This window comes from Leishmania major, chromosome 34, assembly GCF_000002725.2.
Source record: "Leishmania major strain Friedlin complete genome, chromosome 34".
Taxonomy (NCBI): Eukaryota; Euglenozoa; class Kinetoplastea; order Trypanosomatida; family Trypanosomatidae; genus Leishmania; species Leishmania major.
The window spans coordinates 395,239-416,020 of record NC_007286.2 but is presented as its reverse complement, the minus strand read 5'-3'; the positions used below and the strand labels follow the sequence as shown (position 1 = coordinate 416,020).

Here is a 20,782-nt window from a genome sequence, read left to right as displayed (position 1 = left end):
TCACTTCATTTCCTCCTGCCCGCCCCTTGTATAGAACTCCGGATTCTCGTTTGCACAAGCCTTCTCATCTTCCCCCCGGATCACCAATAAGAAGATGTTGATGATGTCCAGGCACCAGGCCACCAAGAAGAGAGCGAACCCGGCTCCATAGTTGAAGAAAAGATTGAGATTCGGGCAATATGTATTCTCACTTGCGTAGTAGGTCACCACCATGGCCACCCAGACGACGACCAACGTGAAGACGCCCACGATGTTGACAGCCAGGCACACCCAGCGGAGGATCGAGCAGCAGCACAGCAGAAGGACGCCCAAGACGAACGCCGCGCCGTACACGAAGATGGAGATGACAGCCAACGCCTGAGCAGCGCGGAAGCGGTCGCGGCGCGCCGTGCAATTCACCCACAACTCGTCCGACGTGACGAGGTACGAGCTGTTATAACAACCCAACTTCGCACCCCACAACGTCACGCAGACATGGGAGAAGTTAAACTCCTCAACCGCGGCGCGAAACATGTCGAGCGGCGTACCCACCAGCACGAAAAAGAACGCGATGAACTGGAGGACTACATATACTATTATGCTGATCCTCAACGCCATTTTCGGCAAATCCACAACGCCGACAGCGGGCAAGGGCAACGCGGAGGTGCACGGGAGAAAGAGCGGCAGGGCGGTCGAGACTGCGCGACAGAGCTGACGAGGAGTGAGGCGAGAGCGGAAGTGAGTCAAGGCTTGGCAAGGAGATGTCTGTTGTCGTTGTTGTTGTACGTGCACGCACACGGTGCCGTTCATGTGTGCACGTGTGTGTGTTGTGAGAGGGGGAGAGATGTGGGGTGTGGGCAGGAGTGAAAGCGGGGGAGGAGAGAGGGAGGGACAGAGAGAGAAATGCGGGGGAGAGTGGCGAGGACACGGGCACGTGGCGCTGCGAGGCGCGCACAGGGGGAGCACATGGGCCACCTGCCGGCATGCACGCAAGGCACACACATACGGTGAAGCGGCCGGCGGACGCGAGACGCGCCGCAACGGCAGCGAGGGCGAGACGGAAGCACCGATGAAGGCGTCCAAGCGGAGAGGACGGAGGGCACTGCCTGCCACCCTCCTGGCAAGCCTTGCCCCCCTCTCTCCCACGCCCTTCCCGTCCTGCGTCGCCTCTGCTGTACTGCGCAGGCATCTCGCGCCGCACACAGCCCGCGCACAGCCACCGCACACCTCTGCCCTCGGCCTTGCGCCGCCTCCTTCGTGTGGCCGCGGCAGCCAAGCAACCGCGCCGCACACAGCGAGGTCGACGTGCGAGGAAGCGAGTGTGCAGAGAGCCGCAGCTGCAGGGCCTGCCGACCGCTGATTCTCGGCACCGCTCTCCCCCTTCCGCGTTGTCGTAGGTGCACCTGTGTGAGGCCTTTCGAGCGGCGTGTGCAGTGGAGGGGGGCCGAGGGGCCGCTGTGTACGTGTGTGCAGGAGGGCAGCAGCACCGCCCACTCTGCACAGCCGCCGCCGCTCGCACATCCCCCCACCAAAAAGTCCATAGAGCAGAAGGCGCATCGATGACGGTAGCGGGAGAGGGCACAGCGGCCCTCACGCGCGGCACACCACCGTCGACACCACCTGCGCCGCGCCCTCACGGCTCACCACGTCCAGTGCAGGCGGCAGGGATAGACACGGCAGATACGCATACAACGCAAGCACACAGAGACTGCACCGCAGCAGCTCTGCGCCACAAAACGGAATCGAAATGAAGAGCAGCAGGTATCGGCCGCAGCGGCCGCGTGTGTGCGCGGCTCGCCGAGGAGGGCGGCGGCGCGGGTCGGAGCACGTGAGGGCGCCGCTCCATCGCTGCCCGCACCCTCACCTCACCGCGCGTCCACCGCCACCAGCACCGAGATGCCGCATGGAAATGTGTGCTGCCGAACAGCCGCACATCCTTTGCGGGGCCGCACCACACAATGCCCTCCAGCGCCACAGCGCCCTTGCGCACACCCCGCAAACCGCTGCCCATCATCCACACGCCCGACGGCACCGCTGCGGCGGCGCCATGACGGAGCACACCGGCGCCGCCCCTCTTTTACCGGCCCGGGGCATCCCCAAGCGGCGCACCGTCCCCGACACCCTGGCGACGAGGCGCCCGAGCGCGTCGGGGCCGTCCCCGAGAACGCTCGCCGGGCGCGTGCGGCGCACACAAGCCACCAGGCCCCCCCGGGCCGTCTCCCGCCGCTCCTCCGTCGACGACGGCGGGCGGGCCGTCCTGCAGGCACAGTCACCGCGCTGCCCGGGGCGCAACAACGCAAAACGCGCGTCGCCGCCACCAGCGCTCCACGCGGGCCAGCAACCGCAATGTCAAGTCACCCCAGGCGATGCCGACGCAGCAGCACCACCCGTGCCGCCCACAGCGCGCAGACGGCTGCCGGCAACGCCTCTCAGCGCTGCGGTTCGCCAGTATAGCAGAAGGAATGCCTTTGTGTGCGCATGTGTCGGCTTGAATGTTGACACGCGTTGAGGATTGAAAGATGTGCGGTTGCGAGCGAGGAGGGGAGGAGAAATTTCCAGTTTGCGGAGAGAAGCAGATGGAGTGCGTGCATGCACAGTGTGCAAGGTGCGCGATAGGTGAGGAGGGCAGTAAGGGTGAACACAATCTGGGGGAAATGGAGTGGCAATTAAAGTAGAGACAAAGTGCCCGAGAGGGATAGAGCTGGAGGGAGGAATGGTTTGAGGTTTGGAGTGAAAAACGCAAGGTAAAGGAGGTGAACGTCCTGAGAGCCTGTCCATCGACGACGAGAAAGAGTACATTTTTAGATGCATGCGAAAACGGAGTACAAGTAGAGGGACAGAAGGCCTGCGTTCTTCCTAAGGGGTGCCGTTGTTCGGCAAAGGTGTCTCGGTTGGCCTCAAGAAGGAGAACAAGCGCAACAGCGAAAGAGAGAGCGCACACGCTTGATCTGAGTGTCCGCAAGGATGCGTGGTGGGGTTCTCGCGTAAACACCAAAGGAGCGAAAAAGCGGTTATTTCGCTGCCCTCTTCCGTGCTCTCGGTCTGCCCGCTGACCTTCACGCCCTCGTCCCCCACCCGCCTGTGTATGTGGCCAGCTGATGCTCAACTCTACGCGCCTCTCCGCCATCACTTGCGGAACAAAGAGAACACACGAGCCTGCTCTGTGTGTGCATGTCCTTTTTCTTACCTTAGATGGCTCGCGCGCTGAAAAAGGGGGGAGGAGGAGGGGGGTGGAGAAAGGTGCAATGCAACCGCCCTCCTCCTCCTCCTCCTCCTCCTCCATGCCATCCACATACGTGCGAGCGCCGCCCATGGCGGCGGCATGAACGAAATACACCCAAAGAGCCAGAGAGGTATTGGACAACAACAGAGAAGCAGATCCAAATCCTCTCATCAAGCACAAGCCTCTGCTGAATGATACAATACCAGCACTGCATACCCCTTTTCTTACCATTTAAAGGTTATCGAAGAAAATGAGCGACTTATGCGAGAGGTGTGTGATGCGCGGTTGGACAAGTGTCCTGCCACAATGCACAGGCGCATCTGCATGCGCATGCAAGCATGCAAGCATGCAAGCATGCAGACAAGCACACTAGCTTGGAGGCAAAACACCACCCGAGAAGAGAGAGATGACGAAACATTGCAGAAAAAGAAAAGGGGGTCGCATGCCTTGTTATGTTTGCGGTCTCGATGTGCAGGCTCAGCGCCTGCGTACGTGACACGCTCATAAAGCTGCGCCCAGCGTCCCTGTGTATGAATCCAGTACAAAAAATCAGCCCTTGGATACCGCGGAAAGGTGGCACCCATACGCACACGTCTTTCGCATGAGCTTCTCCCCCTCCCTCCCTTCCTCTCTCCCCTCCTGCCCCGCTCCCCTTTTTCTTCCTTGCAATAATGAGGCCCGGCAGTCGCTAACGTGAGCGCACGAGGCACGCAGGCTTTCGAGAGAACGAGAAGGCAGAGAAAGGAAAGGGTCGAGAAGTGGGGGAAGGGGATGGGGAGCCCACAACACACAGCGTTCTATTTCGTTCTGTCGTTCGGGAAAGAAAGGGGAGGGAACGAACGTGCGAGGTGGGCGCTCTGTTTCCGTTGTTGTTTGGGGGTGGTTTGTTCCAAACAGCGTCATACAAAAATGGAATAAGTCATACACACGAAGGAACGCACGTCCATGCCTCCATCGGGAAATCCAGGGGTGGCGCACTTCGCGCCTCCTCCCCGGGTCGACAGTCAAGCCGCACTTCTTTGCGGTCCCTCTCTTCTTGCTCCCTATTTTACTTGCATTCCTCAATGCGCGTCTATTTTGGACGAGTGGCATGCGCTACCGGAGAGAGAGAGAGAGCAAGAGAGACGACGCACATGCATACACAAACATAAAACGCGTATGCGGAGAGGGTGAAGAAGCTGAGGGCGGCGTCTCAAGCAGGTTCGACTTCCGAGGGACACCGAAAGGATTGGGGAGGAAGGGGAGCGTGCGTTGGTGCTGTTGTCACTTTTCTGTTTTTTGTTGTTTTCGTTTTCGTCATGTCCCCCTTCCCCCTCTTACCTGGGTCAGCTAATACACACAACGGAGCGGTCCTTGACCTGCCACAGGTCCGGCCGTTGCGTCATGATTTGAAAGGCGCCACCCGAGACGTTGGAGATATGCAACGTGCGCCACGCAGGGGTGGCAGAAGCTTCGATGGCGCGCTGCAGAAGCGACAACGCAATTAGTGAGCGATACCCACCAGCACAGTAGATGACGACGTCGGAGAGAGACGCTTCCTGCCGCACGACAGGGAGGCGCGCCATGAGCGCCGCTGTGTGTATGCTCTTCACATAGGCGTCCGCCAGCCTTCGTGAGCAACTGCAGTGCCACTGCGACAGCGACCGCGATGCCTCGACGGCGTCTTCGACCATCATGGCGCACAGCTGAGCCAGCCCCACGTGCACACTGTGCTGGTGTGAGCCGTTTTTAAACTCGTACGGCGTGCGCACATCGAGCACGACGCGCGTATCGGTGGGTTCAGCTGCCTTGAGGTCTTCGTACGATGTCAAGTTAGCGAGCGCGTCGTCGCGTTGGATCCAAAGCAGGTTGCGAGGAAGGGGCACGTCGACAGACACACTTGTAGGCACGTCGCACGACACCTCGCGCCACGGCAGCTCCGTTGTAGCTGCCTGCCCGCCTCGCGTCGAGTGCTCCGCCGGGAATTCCAACGCGTCTGACAAGTCGGCCAGCGTGAAGACATGCACGCGACTCTCTGGGGACAGCGCTGAGAGGCGTCGCGACACCTCGACTCGCTGTTCCTCGGTTGCACAGAGGGCCACAATAGGCTGAAACGGAACGATTACGCATTGAAGCCACAACTCCGCTCTCCGGGCACCATAGGCCACACTCGGGAAGCTCATTGGTACGTTGACGGCACCGCAGAGGTGCAGTGCGTGATAGTCGTTGGCATCGCGCACGTCGACGAGGTTCACGTACGAAGAAAAAGAAGCAAACTGCCGGCGAGACGCATTCGACGGGTCGCCGAATGCACTGTGCGCGGCTGAAGGGTCGAAGGAGTACCGCAGTGCGTGCTGCATGTCGGCAGAAAGCTGCGCCAAGCATGTTGCCCGCTGCTCAGGCCGTAGTAGCGCAAGTAGTTGGCGAAGATGTACCACACGGCTGGTATCGAAGGACGGCGGGTGCGGCAGCGGTAGTAAGCGTCTGTTGTACCTGGCGAACGCCTCTGCTGTCGTCTCGAGCGCGTCGATAACGGAGCGGGAGTGCTTCATACGAGTCAGGTCGCCGAGATGCGCCGCCCAGTAGAGGTCCAGCTGACTCGTCACGTTGTTGTACCCGCCGTGTGTGGGGAGCAGCACAACCTGCACCAAAGCTTCGCTTTCAGGAGTCGCCTCCTCCATCTGTTCCTCCTGGTTCGCCAGAGCCTCATCGGTGCGGGCCGATTTGGCAGCTCTCCCGCTTGGCCAACTCGGCCCGCGAACACTTGCGCAGAGCGGTGAAAAGTAGGCATCGAACAAGTACTTCTTGAGCATCTCGTGAGTGTGCGCCAGGGCCGCGTCGCGGTCACCACTGCCGCCGTTGATGGAGAAGGAAGGCGGCGTAGGTACGTGTCCCGTCTCGCGGGGAAAAGCAGACCACTGCAGCAGGTCACAGCGAGGGGCAGCATCGGTGCTCCACAGAACGCCCGTGCACAGACCCTTGAGCACTCCACAAAAGTAAATCTCTGCGAGCAAACACTCTGGTGAGAAGGCGGGCACCCGCACGGTTCGGAGTCGTAGGCGAGGGCTCAGCTGCACGTCCTCTGTGGTGCCGGCGGGCTCGAGAGGGATTCCGGAGACGACGCGGGCAGCCGGGAAGCTGTCGATGAGCTCGGCCAGCCCGGAGGCGCCGTCGACGTAGCAGTGCGTGAAAATGATACAGCTGAGGGTGACACCAAAACGACTCAGGTCCGCGGCATAAGCCTCTAGCTGCTCTGCCCGCGGGTCGATGATGGCCGCTCCTGCAACCGCGTCTGCCGGGACACTCGCAGAGGTGTAGAAGGGATCCGCAAGCAGGAACGAGGACGTGCGGCTTGCCTCGTTCACGTAGTGTCGTAACACGAACGCCTTGGCTGATGCAGAGATCGCCTCCACTGGGGAGCAGTTGTGCGTCATGGCGAACGGCAGGAAATGATACGCCATGAAGTCCTCCAGCCTCCGAACGGCACGATCATGATAGCCGGCAGCGGTGGTGACACCAGAGAGCACCGCCGTCGCTGGGTCATCCACCCAGCATGGCTGGAGGGCACCGGTGGACGCACCGGGCAGCATGGCTGGCTCCACACCAGCAGTGTTGTCACTGCAACTCTTCTGTTGCGCGCATACGGGCTGACGTGGATAGAAGCGCGACACGAGCGGGTAGGTCTTGTTGACGGTCACCGCGTTCTTGGGCGCAGTGAACAGCTGGCCCGCAGCTGCGGTGGTTGGGTGGGGCTGAGCCTCTAAGGCAGCGGCACTGTCGTCGCCAAACAGCCGCGCCTCTGGAACGGTGGTGGCGACTAATGTGAACATGCACCGCAGCAGCGGCTGATAGCGGTTTCGGTAGCGACGCAGGCGCTGCGTCACATCGCGCACAATTGCGTCGTCCATGCTCCCGGCAACCTCGATGAGCACCGGGTAGAATGGCATCGCATGGCGAGCGGGTGTTGACCCCATAGTCTCCGCCGCCTCCGCCTGGAGACCAGCAGAAACTGGCGCCTGGCTGGCATACAACGCCGGTGGCGAGTCGAGCATTGCTGGTGAAGAAAGTCTCTACAAGGGGGCGGGAACAGACAGAGAGAAAGCGAGTGCGTTGGCTCTCCTGTCCCCTGTCACGCACGCAATTTGAAGGCAGCTAGCCACCCAAGAGCTCACTCTCTCTCTCTCTGCTCTCAGTTTGAGCGGGACTCCCAGAAGGGAGCAGAAAACGTGCACGCAGTTACGAAGAGGCGCTTGTGCATCCGTATATGTGAGAGCCGCAGTGGTGGCAACTCACCGCCGACCCCTCTCCTGCGCTCCTTTCCGAGAAGGTCCAAGGAGTCGTGGTTGCAACACCTCGGGCTCAACGCACACAGATCAGCTTGCACACGCACATATGCATGCTGCGATACATCACAGCGGTGAGCCTATCAAGAGAGAGAGCAACAGAGAAAGTGAGAGAAGCAGCAGCGGCAGCGGAAAGATGGCGGTGCCCATTGCGAGGCATAGCAAGGCACAAGAGAGGAAAGCGTTCATCATGTTCCACATGACACGCGTCGCGGGGCTTCGCCATGAAGAAAGTCTAGCGGCACATCCCGGAGAATGATATTCGATGAGGTGTAGACGGCTCGCTCTGTCTCGCCGGACATCAGCTGCCTTTCCCCTCTAGCTGCTTTCCCCACTACACGCTCCCCTCATGAACGTGCCTGTCGATGGCAAGAGAACGAGAGCAGTGCATGGGTGAGGGAAAAAAAAAAGACGGAGCGACGCAAGCGCGAGATTCGATCTATGGGTGCTTTGAGAGCGCTCAGACAGGAAGGCACACATACATACATACAGGCATGTTGTACAGCGCGCATCTTTTTGGTGCAGAGTCGATGTTAGATGGCCATGGAGCGTTGTTTGCTGGCCACCGGCAAAGCCCACTTTGAGGAAGCGGGGAACGACGGCCCCAACGAACAAAAAAAGAAAATAGGATGGAGTGGCATGAAAGGCACACAAAGACAACAGCATCGACGGACGTCATCCTTCAACGAAACTAGTAGTGAGACACGCAGACAGTACAACAGGCACACAAGCACACCAGAAGATGTTTTCATCACCGCGAGTCCATCCTCCCGGTCATACAACAGGAGTCGAGCCCCACGCTCCAGCCCTCCCCGGCCCTGCCACAGGCCCACCTCGCGTGGTGCAATCCAGCCATAGACACATGCCTTACAGCAACGCGCACACTCAGTCACCTCAGCGCCGCCCCGGCCTCGCAGGTCGCCTCGCAGCCACACCCATCACGCAGGCCACCACCTCGTGCACCCCCTCGCGCGGTGCCCCAGGCCCCCCCACCACACACACCAGCGGGCAGTGCGACGGCCGGATGCGACGCCTTCCAGTCACGCTGGCACTTCGCCCATCACGTCGATGGCGCCGACGTGTTCAGCGTCGCGGGTCGCTCCGACGCAGCGCCGTCCACGACCTCACTGCCGACATCAGTAGCAATGCGTCGCTCGGACCTCCCCACGTCGTGGGCACGGGACCCTGTCACCACCAGAAGCGGCTCGGCATTTGGCAAGCACAGGAGGCGGAGGGGAGCTGCTCGGCTTCACCACGCACACACTCAGAGAGAGAGAGAGTGGGAGGGGATGTGCTGGGCCCTGTGACACCACCACGCCCTGAGAGGTGCACTCCCCCTCCCCCTTTCGTGTCACGAGGGTTCTAGGAAACGAAAAGCACCGCGCCCAAGAGAGTAAGACAGAGAGGGGGTGGGGAAAGTCGATGGAGGGGCGCAGGAAGAAACATCCTCCGTGTGCCCAAACGATCTATGAAGCCGAGCAAAGCAAAAAAAAAGAGCCGAAAAGGCCAAAGGAAAAGGTGGCAAGCTTTGTGAAGCGAATACGTAGGTGCCGGGGAGTGCGTAGAGCCGCTCGCGTCCTCGTCGTCCCCCTCCCCCTCCCTTCCCTTTCTCGCTCTGTTGCTCCGTATGGCCTTCCTTCCTCCTCCGCCGCGGGAAGGAAGACGCAGGGAGGGTATGAGAAAGGGCGCATGAGAGGCGCCGACGCCGTACAGAAAAGCACAGCACATGCGTAGACGCACTCACCCCCCCCCACACACACACACACGTTCACACTCGACCGTCGACATGGCTGGAAGAAACCAGAATCACTGAGCAGCAAATGGTGCAGGGAGGGGGGAGGTCGCAAGAACGAAAACTAATAATAGCAAAGAGCGAATCCGCACAAAAACAGAAGCTAAAGATGCTTGTGAAGGGCACCGTCCGCCAACATGCTGGCCACAGAGTCAGCACTCCACCCCACCCCCTGGGAGGGGGAGGGAGGAGGAGGGGTGCACACAAGCACCGAGACGGGGTGTACATGAGTGTGGAGTCCACAGGAGCTCCAGGGACAAAGAGCTACATGAACGGGTTGTTCGCAGTGTCGCGCAGCAGCAGCGATACCCGTGGACACTAGTAATTCAATGCTGTCGGCGTGCACGCCTCATCGCGCTGGATCAGAGACAGCGGTAGGTCTTCTAATTGTTGCCCGCGAGGGAGCTGGAGCAAAGGCTGCGGCTGTGGCTGCTGAGTTTGCTGACGGCGCCGCTCATCCTCGTCCTCCTCCTCCCCCTTGCCAGCGTTTGCTGGGCCAGCGAGTCGGTGCACATCTTGCTGAGTTGTCGTGAAGAGCCACATCGATGCCTCCATGAGTGCACTCACACATCGCAGCGCGTCCACGGTGGCAGCCAAGACACCATCCTTGCCGAGCGGTGGCTGTTGCCGCTCCTCCTCCTGCAGTTGGCAAAAGCTTTCAGCGCTCTCTGTCCACCGCTGCATCGCCGAGGCGCTCGATAGCAGCTGGAGCTCTTCGGAAGAGGGCCGGAGGTACTGCAGAACCTGTCGCGCAGTGGGTCGCTGTGGGGGATCGCTACGCAGGAGCGCCACGACAAGCTCCACCAGGTCGGCCGAGTATCCGCGGCGGCGCAGCACCTCCACCGGCACGCGGCGGCGGAGCGCTAGGAACTGATCGCCATTGCGGGGGAGTGGTTGGCCTGACATAAGTTCGAAAAGCGACATCCCCAGCGAGAACATGTCACCAGCCTTGAAGTGCTGTTTTTCATTCAGCATGTCGGCGCACAGGTACCGGCAGTCGCCCTCGTCAATGCTCATCGTGCTCAGCTCGTTCCCTTCATTCCAGCTGTTGAAGTCCAGGGAGGTGCCTAGCCCGCCAGCGCCAGCACCGGTGTGAACGACAGGTCCGCCGTTCGGGTTCCCGCACGGGATACCTCCGACCCCGCCAGCTCGTTGGCCTCGCACCGGAGATCCGTAGCCGTTCCGCGTCTCCGGTCTCGGTCGGCCTCTCTCATCCAGTAGCACGCTGCAGCCGAAATCAGACAGCTTGTACGCTCCGTCCTTATCGACGAGGACGTTGTCCGGCTTGAAGTCGACGTGCGCAATGTTGGCGCGGTGCAGCGCATCGAGTGCGATGCTCATGTGAGCTAGGAATACCTTCACCTCCGCCTCCGCCCAGGGCTCGTTCCGGCTCTGCCTCGCGCTCGCGACAGACGCGACGGAGCCGCCAGGGCAGTACTCCAGCTGCAGATACATGCGCGGCACCCGACCTTCCTCCCAGGCGGCAGAGAGCTGCACAACGTGCGGCAGCCCCCGCACCATGCCCATCACGGACCGCTCGCGGCGGTAGCGCCGCTCCATCTCCGGCGTCCGCAGCGGCGGCGACATCTTCACTGCGACATACTCGCCTGAGCTGATCTCCTTAAACAAGGAGACCGTGCCGAAGGAGCCGCTGCCGAGAAGTCGTACTTCGTTGTACTCGTTTAAGATGCGCCGCGCCAAAAAGTTCGAGCACTCCGTTTCGGCCTGCGACATGTCCAGAACGTCCTGAGATGGATGCAGCAGCACCTGCGAGAAGGTATTCGAGCCACCAATCTGCTGAGACAGAGCCACAGGTGTGGCGTAGTCTATGACAAGAGGGGAGACGATGCCGATCGCATTGCTGCCGCCGCCGGCGCCTCGGTAGACAGCCGTCGACGGTGACGGCTGGGATGGGAACGCGTTGTGCCCGTTGCCGTTGTGGATGATGCTGGTAAAGCGACCGGTGCCCGTCTGCGCGAAAGGCGTTGCTGGTGTTTCGTCAAGGTCAAGTGCGCTGAACTGCGACAGAACGTCGGCGGACCGCTTCCGGCTGCCCTCGCGGCGGTAGCACTTGAAGGACTGCGGCGGAGGAACGGTGCTCATGCTCGACGTGGTGGCACGCGAGGCAGACACTGATGCGCTGCTAGCCGCTGGGCTGTGGCCGAGTCCTCGAAGTGGCGCGGCAATGCGCAGAGACGGCTTTGGTGACACACCTCCGACAACGGCGGCGGCAGACGTTGCGGCAGCAGCCGAGGCGCAGGTTCCGGTGCTGGCGGCGGCGGAGGTGGACAGCCGAGGAGCGGCGCCGATGCCTCCGCGCGGGAGACTTCCCGTGCTGCCCATTCCTGTGTGGATCGTGCGACGCTGCTTCGTTGGTGTCGGCGGCTCGGCGACGAGTACCGTGTCCCCCAAGTTGGCGGACGCCGCAGGCACAGCCGGGGTTGCAAAGCCGCTACTTCTCTCCTCGCCCGACGACCTTACCCACCGACCCTGCGGCCCACTGAGCATCGGTGACGCCAATGGCACTGCCGCGCCGTTGGGCCCCGTCATCAACGGAAGCCGTCGCAGCCCGCGGCCGCCACTGCTATGATTTCCAACCGTCGTCATTGCCATAGAGTCACTGCCACTGTCCGAGTAGCCTCCGTGTATGCTTGCAGGGCTAGTGGCGGACGCAGGGGGGTGCGCCTTGATGGAAGCCGGAAGGCAGCGATTCGAGGTTTCACAGCCGACAACTAAGCCATGCCCCGTCGTTGTGCTCGACGTCTCTGTGTCCGGCACGGTCGGGGTGACTGAGGTGTGGAGAAGGGAAGCGTATGGAGCGGTTCCGCCGCTAACGAAGCCGGCGGACGACGGCGTCGCACTCGCAGCGCCCCACAGACGGCCCGACAGCGGGACCTGTCGAAGGGGTGCTCTGGGCGTTGCAGGCGGAGGATGCTGGAAGAGAGGCTCCTCGTTGCTGTCGGACTCGCAGGACGCAGGAAAGTAGGGCACGGCTCGAAGTCGCTGCGGCTCCTCGTGCTGCGGATGCTGCATTGGTGCCGGCGACGACGAGTTCCGATGCAGTGGTGGCGGGGCCGGCAGCTGCGCGGAAGGGTTGTAGAAGACTGTGTTGGTTGTGGTCGTCGTAGCCATCGAAGACGGCGCGCTCCCGCCACCAGAGCTGCCTGGATCATTGCCTGACGCATCGGCGACATCAGTGTTCACCATGGTGCCCACGGCGCCGGTGCGTGTGGGAGGCTGAGAGCTGGCCAGAAGCTCCACCTGTGCTGAAGGCAGAAGCGTGACGGCCACGGACGAGTTCTCGTCGTCTATCTTTGCTCGCATGTATGGGAATCTTCTCTAGTGAAGGTTTTCTGTATTCGCCACTCGCCTGTCCTACCCTTGCGTGTCTCGCGGACCCTGTGGTGGACGCCTCACCTCCCCCCTCCTCCCAAGCAGTATCGATGTAGACGCGCAAAGAGAGGCAGAGAGTGCGAAAAGCAGCTGAAGCAGGAAAGATCGTGGGATACTATATATATATATATATACACACGCAGAGAGAGGCACGTCAGAGATCGCTTACGCCACACATATTCACGCCAACAGAAAGCGAAATAAGAGGCGTACTTCTCTGTGTATGTGCGTGTGTGTGTGTGTGTGTGTGTATGTGCTTGTGTGTGGCTGACTGCGGTCCCGGAGAGAGGCGGTCCAGCCACAAATAGGCTGCAGAGCGACGAGCAGGAAAAGGGGAAAAAAGAGGGAGAGGGGCTAATGCATCTGACTGGGGGACACTACAGTCGTCTAACAGCCGCGCCGGCACAGTGCTTTGTAAGTTTCCGCTGTGAATGTGCGCTAACAGGTGACGAGATGATGTAGTCTGCGCTGCAGCACCCCGAGCCGGGGTCATGATGGTGTCGTCGTCATCGCGGTAAGGTGCGTTCGCCGCACACCAGGGAGGGGAGAGAAGAAAAAAGATGAAGAAGAGAGAGAGAGACACGAGACGAAGCAAAGGCAGGGTGCCGAGTTCGATGTGAGAGGACGGCACACGTAAGGTTGCGTACACACAGTCCCCTCCCCCTACGTCGATGTCTGCTTCGTTGGCAGGAGAGATGACCCACCACTTGTGCAGCGTGTAGGCTCCCTTTTTTTTCGTCTTTCAATGAGGGCAAGACGCGGAAGCTTGCGCTCAGATAGTGGGGGGACGCACGCATGCAAACGCGTGCGCCAAGGAGCGAGAGCGCACGCCAACCTTCCAAGCAGAGAGGAAGAGAAACGCGTCTTGGCAACTGTTTGCCACCAAGCGCCTCTCCATCCTGCAGTGTGTGTGTGTGTGTGTGTGTGTGTGTGTGTGGCTAAAACCGCATGCGGTGCACATAAACACACGCGTACACACACACACACACAGACACACACCGCGTCCGCGTGTATTACGTGGCACATCGGCCTTGCCCCTCGCTTCAGCTTATTTCTCGTTTTCCCTCTTTTTGGGGTTCTTATGTGGGCCCTTTCAACGCCTCATATGTCCGATACGTACATGAACTCGGCACACAGTACGTGAACTCCGGCGAGAGGAGCCTCATGATGATGATGATGTGAAACACGGCCACGCCACACACAACAAAAAAGAAAAACGCCACGGAGCAACGGGAAGAAACTGTGACGCAGCTGATGAAGCGCGAAAGGCGCGGAGAGACGGCAGCGAAACATCCACTGCACTTTGCGCCCGTGTCCGTCTGCGTGGGTCATCAGCGGGGGGAGGCAGCCTCCCCATACCCAACAAAGCGCTGCCGGAAAACGGCACTAAAGAGCAGATGGTGCACCCGCACGCGAGCTCACGCATCGGCAAGCCCAAGAATTTGAGAGGCATGAAGAAAGAAGTGTGAACGCTTCTACCCTCACCGGCCCTACCTTGCATCCGCGCCACTCAAGGCCGCACACATCAATGCTGGATGTCTTTGCGCGCCTGCTGCTGCATCACCTCCAGCCGCATCTTCTCATACTGGTCGCGCTGGTACTGCTCATACAGGCTACTAAAGTGCAGAAACTCCTTCTTGGCGAATCCGGCGTAGAGAATAGCGAACTCCTCCACACACACGCGCTCTTCTGGTGTGAGGTCGTACCCGTCATCCTTGCCCTTCGAGGATGGCACGACACACTTCACAAAGGCGCGGTGCACGATGCGGTGGCGCGCCTCTTGGTACTTGAGGAACTGCTCAGACGCGATGGTGTCCTTGGCGAGCGCTGCGCCGTTGGATTGGCCCATCTCTTCTTTTCTCTGCTTTGCTGTGGCTCGCGTACGCTTGCTTGAGGCAATGAAGCTCTGTACTCGCCGTGATGATGTCTCCGCCTATGTGTATGCGTGTCTGGGCCCCTGCGTGCTGTTCGCCTTCCTCTCAAAGTCGCTTGGCTAGTCGAATGCGACGTGGCAGAGAGTCGGATGCCGGCGATCCGTCTCGCACTTTGGCCGTCGTGAGAGACGAGAGAGAGATCGGTGTGTGGCGTGGATAGGGAAGTGAAAAACGGATGCTCCTTATAAAAAGCAAAGAACAGGCGAGGGACAAGCGACTACCTCCGCACACGAGCACACGCGCATCGACAACAATCTCAACAAACACAGCAGCCAAGCCGACAAGACTGATGCACAATGCGCCAGAGACACACACACTCAGAGAGAGAGACGAGAGAGGGACGAGTACAGGTACGAAGAGACGCACCAGCACAGGGGTGTGGAAAGGTAGACAATGAGGGGGGGAGGGCAATGAAACATCGCTGCATCGCGTTCCTGTATGGCTTCGCCAAGGGTCATGCAAATCACACAGAAACCAATGCGGTAAAGGACTCGCACCGCACCATAAGGCTCGAAAGAAACCGCGAACAAGGCGCGCAGAACGCATAATGCAGCCGCACAGTGATGCTCTTGCGAGCGGGCGCTGCGTCGTAGGCATTTGTCACCAGGCAGACGGATGGCACTCCTCTTGTGAGTCGATTTCTACAGTTCTGCGTGTCTCATGTGGTTCTGCAGGGTATATCGCTGTTTACGTCTATGACAACCGCGGTGGTGCACCCACCCATGTGCATCCCGAGTGCGTCGAGCTTCTCCATCATCTGCCCTCTCGCTGTCCCAAACTACTATCCTTGTCTGCGACGCGCACGAGTACAGACGCATACACACACACACACACACACATCCCGCGGGCACGCCCAGACACGTGCCTCCGGGGTACCGAGATGTAGTTGGGGAGAAGAGGGCAACGACGGAAAAAGAAAATGGCTGACTCTGTGCATATGTCTGTGCGCCGATCGCCACCTCACACCACGTACTCGAGCTCACAGAAGGCTTCGTGAATCGTTTTGGTGTTGTGCAGCCCGCGGCAGCGCACCTGCAGCGTTGCACCCGCCGGCAGGAAGAGACAGGCAGTGAGGGTGTTCGTGTGCAGCTGCGCTGGTTCGCAGCAGGGCCGCTGGCGCTGAGTCGCGTCGGCGATGTCCCTGTGGAAGCGACGCCGCGAGGGTGACCCGCCAGGGGATGCGCATGCGGGCGAGTGCGCAGCACCGTCAACGGCAGAGCAATAGTTGCCTGCATAAGCACAGGTGCTGCGCGATCTGCCTCGCGTGACCCACCACGGTGCGGCAGAATCGGCAGGAGAAGTGGCGGGGTGAGTGTAGAGAAGCGCGTGCGTGACCACCTCCCGCAACCCGGCCACCGCGACACCGTTCATACAGAGCGCCAGCGCACCACCGCTGCCGCAGTCGTGGCCGGCAGACTCTGCGCGTCCTGCCCCGCTGCACAGGCTCGCCGATGCGCAGTGACGCACGAGACACACGCGCACCATGTAGATGCCGGCCCTATGCACGAGCATCGTTGACGTGTCGGGCCAGCTGACGAGAGACAACGTCCATTTCAGCCAGCCCAGCGAAACGTCACCGCTGTTCCTGCTCGCACCCTCCTCCACTGCCCGCTCCACCTCTCGTAGGTGGCGCCGGTGGGTCGGCCACGTCCCCAGACTGTACCAGCAGTCAGTACGGCCGTCAAAGGCGTGACACTCCGTCCACGGAAGCGCTGGACTCACCCCGCTCAGCGCCGGCTGCGGTCGCTCGCTGAGCGGTTTCGCGGCGGCAAAGTCGTTTTCTGCGCGGCGGACGGCCGTGGAGAAGTGGCTATGTGCATCCCCCAACCAGTACCACCGAACCCGGCGACCGGAGGCTGGCAGCGCAGTAGAGGACTCGGTGGCTCTCGCGCCGCTCCGCGCACGCGTCGGGCCAGACGAATACTTAGGAAGCACAGCATCCGTCGGTGAAGAAGAGGGTGGATGATGCGCCGGGACATAAAACGGCTGCGGCGAACTGCCACGAATGCTCTCCATGCCCTCCCCGTTCGCCCTCGTCACGTCACTGAGCCCGCCCGTCAAGTCACGGCGGCCGCCTTTTGATGTCAGGCGCGACAGCCGGCGACTGGGGGAGCCGCTGATGTCGCGGCGGCGAAGGCCGGCACGGCAAGAGCCCTTGCCCTGGGCCAATGCGGCCGGCACAGACTGCAGAAAATGCTGCCACTGTCGCCGCAGCCGCTGCACCTCGCGCATCATCCTCTGCGTGCTGGGAGAAGCGGCAGCAGTCGCCGACGCAAGTGCACGCGGGGTGAATGCAGGCGCACTTGTCGTCTCGATTCTACCCCTTCGGGGGTACTGCTCGTGCCGGTCAAGCGAAGATGCTGTCGAAGATGCGAGCGATAACAAAGAGGAGGTGCTAGAGGACGAGGCGGCCGAGTGGTGGTGGTGCTGTGAGGCGGCCACGCCATCGCTGCCAGCGTAATAGTGATCCCTCATGGTTAAGGCGGAAGAGTTGGAGGCGACGCTGCTCGAGCGCACGTGACGGTTGTAGTGGGAAGAGTATGGGCGTGAGAGCGTCAACGCCTTCAGCCGGTGCCGGAGGCCCTGCAGCTCCTGCTGAAGCGGAGCTACTCGAGCTTCCACAGCTACCTTGCAACTTGCCTTGAACGCCTCCGACGCTCGTTGATCGATCTGCAGCGACGGTTCCTGTTGTTGGGCCTCGAGACGGAGCAGGCGCTTCCACAACTCGTCTGCTTCTTCGCGGTGCGCGGCGGCATCCAGGCGATAGCGCTCCTCCTTGACCTCGCGATCTCGCACGAGCACCGTCGTGTACTGCTGAAGGCGCTGCAGAACATCCTCCAGCTGCCGCACTCGTTCCGCGTACACTTGCGCGGTTGTAGCGAGCAGCTTCACCGCATTCAGGACGCAGGGCTGCACATTCAGCCACGTCTTCTCCTGTCGTCGCTCCGTCGCACAGATGTCCCGCAGGACCTCTTGAAGACGCGTCACTGCTTCTGCCGAGTCGCCGGCACCACTCCCAAGTGAGTTGAAGGAGGCCATGCCGCCACTCTCCCCAATAGGCAGCGATGCTAGTAGGGGTGGCGCAGCGGCCGCTGAAGACGCTGGAACATAAGAGGAGGAAGGTTCGGCAGCGGACGGCGGCGACGCCTGTGGGGGATGTGGCGCAGTAGGGGCAGCCGCTACCCCTGAGGTGGACAGGTGGGCGTCATGAGGTGGTGGTGAGGAACGGAACGTGTCGTGCATCACACGAGACCGCCATGCTGCGTAGTCGTTCATGCCTTATGCCGTGGTGCGGCAGACGCGAAGGCCACCGGCAGTTTTTGCCCTGTTTATGTAGTGTTTATCTATGGGTGTGCTTATCGGGAGTCTATGTATGAGATCGAGGCCGGCGGGAGGGAGGGAGCTTGTACAACGGATGCGAAGGAAACTGAGAGCTTTCAAGGAAATCGGCCAAAGACCACGGAGGAAATCACAGCGCACAGAAAAGGGGGTTGTCGCGGCGCTGAAAGGTGGCCCGGAAGAAAGAAGGCACAGCAGAAAACAGGGAAAAGGACAAAAACAGCTCTCCGTCTGAAAGGCTTGTGCTTCGGTCGAATATACTGTAGCAAAGCTGTCGGCGGGTTGTCTGCTCACAACGCCCCCACCCACCCACCCACCCACCCCTCTCCCTCTCCCTCTCCCTTTCTCGACCTCAACAGACAGGCGTGCGGCCGTCAAGTGTAGCGAGGCGAAGAAGAAAGCCGTGATTATTCACCTCTCTCTCTCTCTCCCGTGTCGGCAGACGTGCGCACGCGTGTGCGGCGGAGACGGCGTCAAAAGGGGGAGAGAAAACAAAGCAAATCGAAATGAAACACACACACAGTGAGAGAGAGAGAGAGGAGGCGGTGGGGCGCCAAGACAGTCCTCCCGTCCCCGCCCGTGCCCTCCCGCCCGTGGTTCGAGGAGGAAAAAAAACAAACGAAAGAAGCGATATGCCTTGCAGGATCCACTGTGTAGACGCGGAAAAGGGAAGCAGCAGAGATAGAGAGAAAAGAAAATGGAAGTACAAGGAGAGATGATGATAGATAGGAACACAGGAAGGCACCACCGTCATCATGATGGGCCCTCCCCTTTCCCGACAGTGCAGACACCCGTGTCTGCACTGTATCGCCGGCGTAAACACTCGCCACGCCAGAGGGTTCGCGCTCCAACCACCCAACCCCTCAGCAGAGAAACGGAAGCCGCATGAGCGTCATAGAGGAGAGGAGGCCCCACATGTGCGTAGAGGGGGCAAGGAAAGAAGTTGTCCTTAGCGCCCTCCTCTCTGCGTCACATCCTCCCCCTTCCCTCACCCTGTACACACGTGCGTGCAAGAGTGGGGGCTGTATTACCTTCACATCCGTTAAGAGCAACTACTCCGTGTCGCGGTTGCTTGGGGCCTTGTCGCTCTCGCGTACCCCTCGCCGCTGCTGTCTGGCGATTCCTTGGGTAGGTACATTTCTGTTTTCCTTTGGAGGGGGTTGCCTTGTGGGTCTGTACCTTTTAACCACTACAAACTACTACAGGGGGAGAGACGAGGAAAACGGGAGAACGCCTTGAGAAGAAACCCCCAAAACTGCGGAGACGAAGACGCGGAGAGAAGGCCCGCAGCGGCGAGCACAGCGCCAACGACGAAAGGGAAGCGGGCGATTCCCAAGCGAGCGTTTCGTTCAGGTGTGTGTGGCAGCCAATGAGAGTGAGATAGACTCACGCACACAGACAAAGTCTCACCCATTCCTCCTCCATCATACTCTGCAGCGTCGCCTTTTTCGACTCGATAGCGCCTACAACCGCGTCTGCCGCTGCACGATATACACACACGCATTCTTCCTGCGCGCGCGCAAGTCACCTGAGCCATTTATTTTGTCCCTGTTTCCTCGACCGCATTCGCAGCAACGCGTGAGGTGATGCCGGAAACAGGAGCAGGCAAGGCTAACAGCTGCGGGGTTACCTCTCTCGCTCCTGCTTGTCTCCTGGCCCCCATGGCTTTACGCCTCTACATGCCGCTTTAGAAGGTGCGAGCGATGGCATCGGTGATGTGCGAGGCCTCCAGCTCCGTACTCCACTGCGTGTACGTCTCATCAAGCACACGGCGCAGCTTCTGCTCGGCACGCTTCTCCTGGATGAAGTGAATGACCGGCAGCTTGTTGTACACAAAGGACGGGACGATCATGTCGGCCCACAGCACAGGAAGCCAAAAGAAGAACGAGTACCACCATACGCACGTCCACGAGGCGAGGTACCACACGCTCATCGGCTCCAGATGGCGGCGAGACTCCAGGAGAGAGGGCTGCACCACCGCCTTGGATTCGACCAGCTTGGCCATGGAGCCACCGTTGCGACGAACGGTGTTGCTGCAGACGCGACGCATCATTTTCTCGTTTTTTCCTATTACTGATTCCTCCTCCGTCGTTAGAGAGGGTGGCAGTGAGCAAAGAAAAGGAAGCGGATGGATCCACACGCAAGAGCTGCCGAACGTGTATGCGAACTGCATCGGTACGAGAAGAATCATCAGAAGTCCCGTGAGAGACACACAAGACAGGGAGGGAGGGAGACGCAGGGCATGAGGAAGTGAGCAGAGCGCGAGAACGACGCGGAATGAGAGAAGAGTGGTGGGGCAGCTCCGCTCTTGTTTTCCATCCGCAAGGGCACATGCAAGGAAGCAGCGGGAATAGGAAGGAGTGCCACGGCGCATGACGTCGCGCAAGCTTGCGCGAGCATCCACCTGTCAGTCTTCTGGGTGTGTGTGTGTGTGTGCGCGCGCGCGTGCGTGTGCGTGTGTTGGGGGAAAGAGATATAGCAAGTCTTGTTTTTTTTTTCGTTTCCTGGGGCGATTGCCTTCACTGGGGTAGCAAATAGTAGGGAGAGGCGTGAAGAACGCGCACGCACGGACGCACAAGCACACACGCAAAGTCCCGCGTCCGCAGCCGCCGAGGATCCGCCGGAAGGGGAGAACATAAGCACAGAAGGGCATCACACAGTGGCACAAAGACAACAGGAAAGGGGAAGGGGCGGAATATAAAAACGAAATACCAACGCGAACGTCTGTTACGGTTGCTCCTCTGACAGCAGGCTGGGGAGGGGGGAGAGAGGGAGGGGGTCAAGCATCAGAGCACTGGCA

The 20,782-nt window shown here is 60.4% G+C and overlaps 6 protein-coding genes across 6 annotated transcripts; all 6 read right to left on the bottom strand.

Annotated features, from left to right (window-relative positions):
• On the bottom strand, window positions 1–597 carry LMJF_34_0960 (putative amastin-like surface protein; the record flags this gene model as incomplete). Its single annotated transcript, XM_001686137.1, has 1 exon — window positions 1–597. The coding sequence occupies one exon, from the start codon at window positions 595–597 to the stop codon at window positions 1–3; it is 597 nt and encodes a 198-aa protein (XP_001686189.1).
• A 3,930-nt stretch (window positions 598–4,527) lies between these two features.
• Window positions 4,528–7,233, bottom strand: LMJF_34_0950 (conserved hypothetical protein; the record flags this gene model as incomplete). The annotated part of the gene is made up of 1 exon (XM_001686136.1): window positions 4,528–7,233. One exon carries the CDS (start codon window positions 7,231–7,233, stop codon window positions 4,528–4,530), a length of 2,706 nt encoding a protein of 901 aa, XP_001686188.1.
• Window positions 7,234–9,634: 2,401 nt separating this feature from the next.
• On the bottom strand, window positions 9,635–12,640 carry LMJF_34_0940 (putative serine/threonine-protein kinase; the record flags this gene model as incomplete). Its single annotated transcript, XM_001686135.1, has 1 exon — window positions 9,635–12,640. One exon carries the CDS (start codon window positions 12,638–12,640, stop codon window positions 9,635–9,637), a length of 3,006 nt encoding a protein of 1,001 aa, XP_001686187.1.
• Window positions 12,641–14,234: 1,594 nt separating this feature from the next.
• On the bottom strand, window positions 14,235–14,558 carry LMJF_34_0930 (conserved hypothetical protein; the record flags this gene model as incomplete). The annotated part of the gene is made up of 1 exon (XM_001686134.1): window positions 14,235–14,558. The coding sequence occupies one exon, from the start codon at window positions 14,556–14,558 to the stop codon at window positions 14,235–14,237; it is 324 nt and encodes a 107-aa protein (XP_001686186.1).
• Window positions 14,559–15,603: 1,045 nt separating this feature from the next.
• On the bottom strand, window positions 15,604–17,682 carry LMJF_34_0920 (conserved hypothetical protein; the record flags this gene model as incomplete). The annotated part of the gene is made up of 1 exon (XM_001686133.1): window positions 15,604–17,682. One exon carries the CDS (start codon window positions 17,680–17,682, stop codon window positions 15,604–15,606), a length of 2,079 nt encoding a protein of 692 aa, XP_001686185.1.
• Window positions 17,683–19,669: 1,987 nt separating this feature from the next.
• On the bottom strand, window positions 19,670–20,173 carry LMJF_34_0910 (conserved hypothetical protein; the record flags this gene model as incomplete). Its single annotated transcript, XM_001686132.1, has 1 exon — window positions 19,670–20,173. The coding sequence occupies one exon, from the start codon at window positions 20,171–20,173 to the stop codon at window positions 19,670–19,672; it is 504 nt and encodes a 167-aa protein (XP_001686184.1).
• Between the last annotated feature and the right edge of the window lie 609 nt (window positions 20,174–20,782).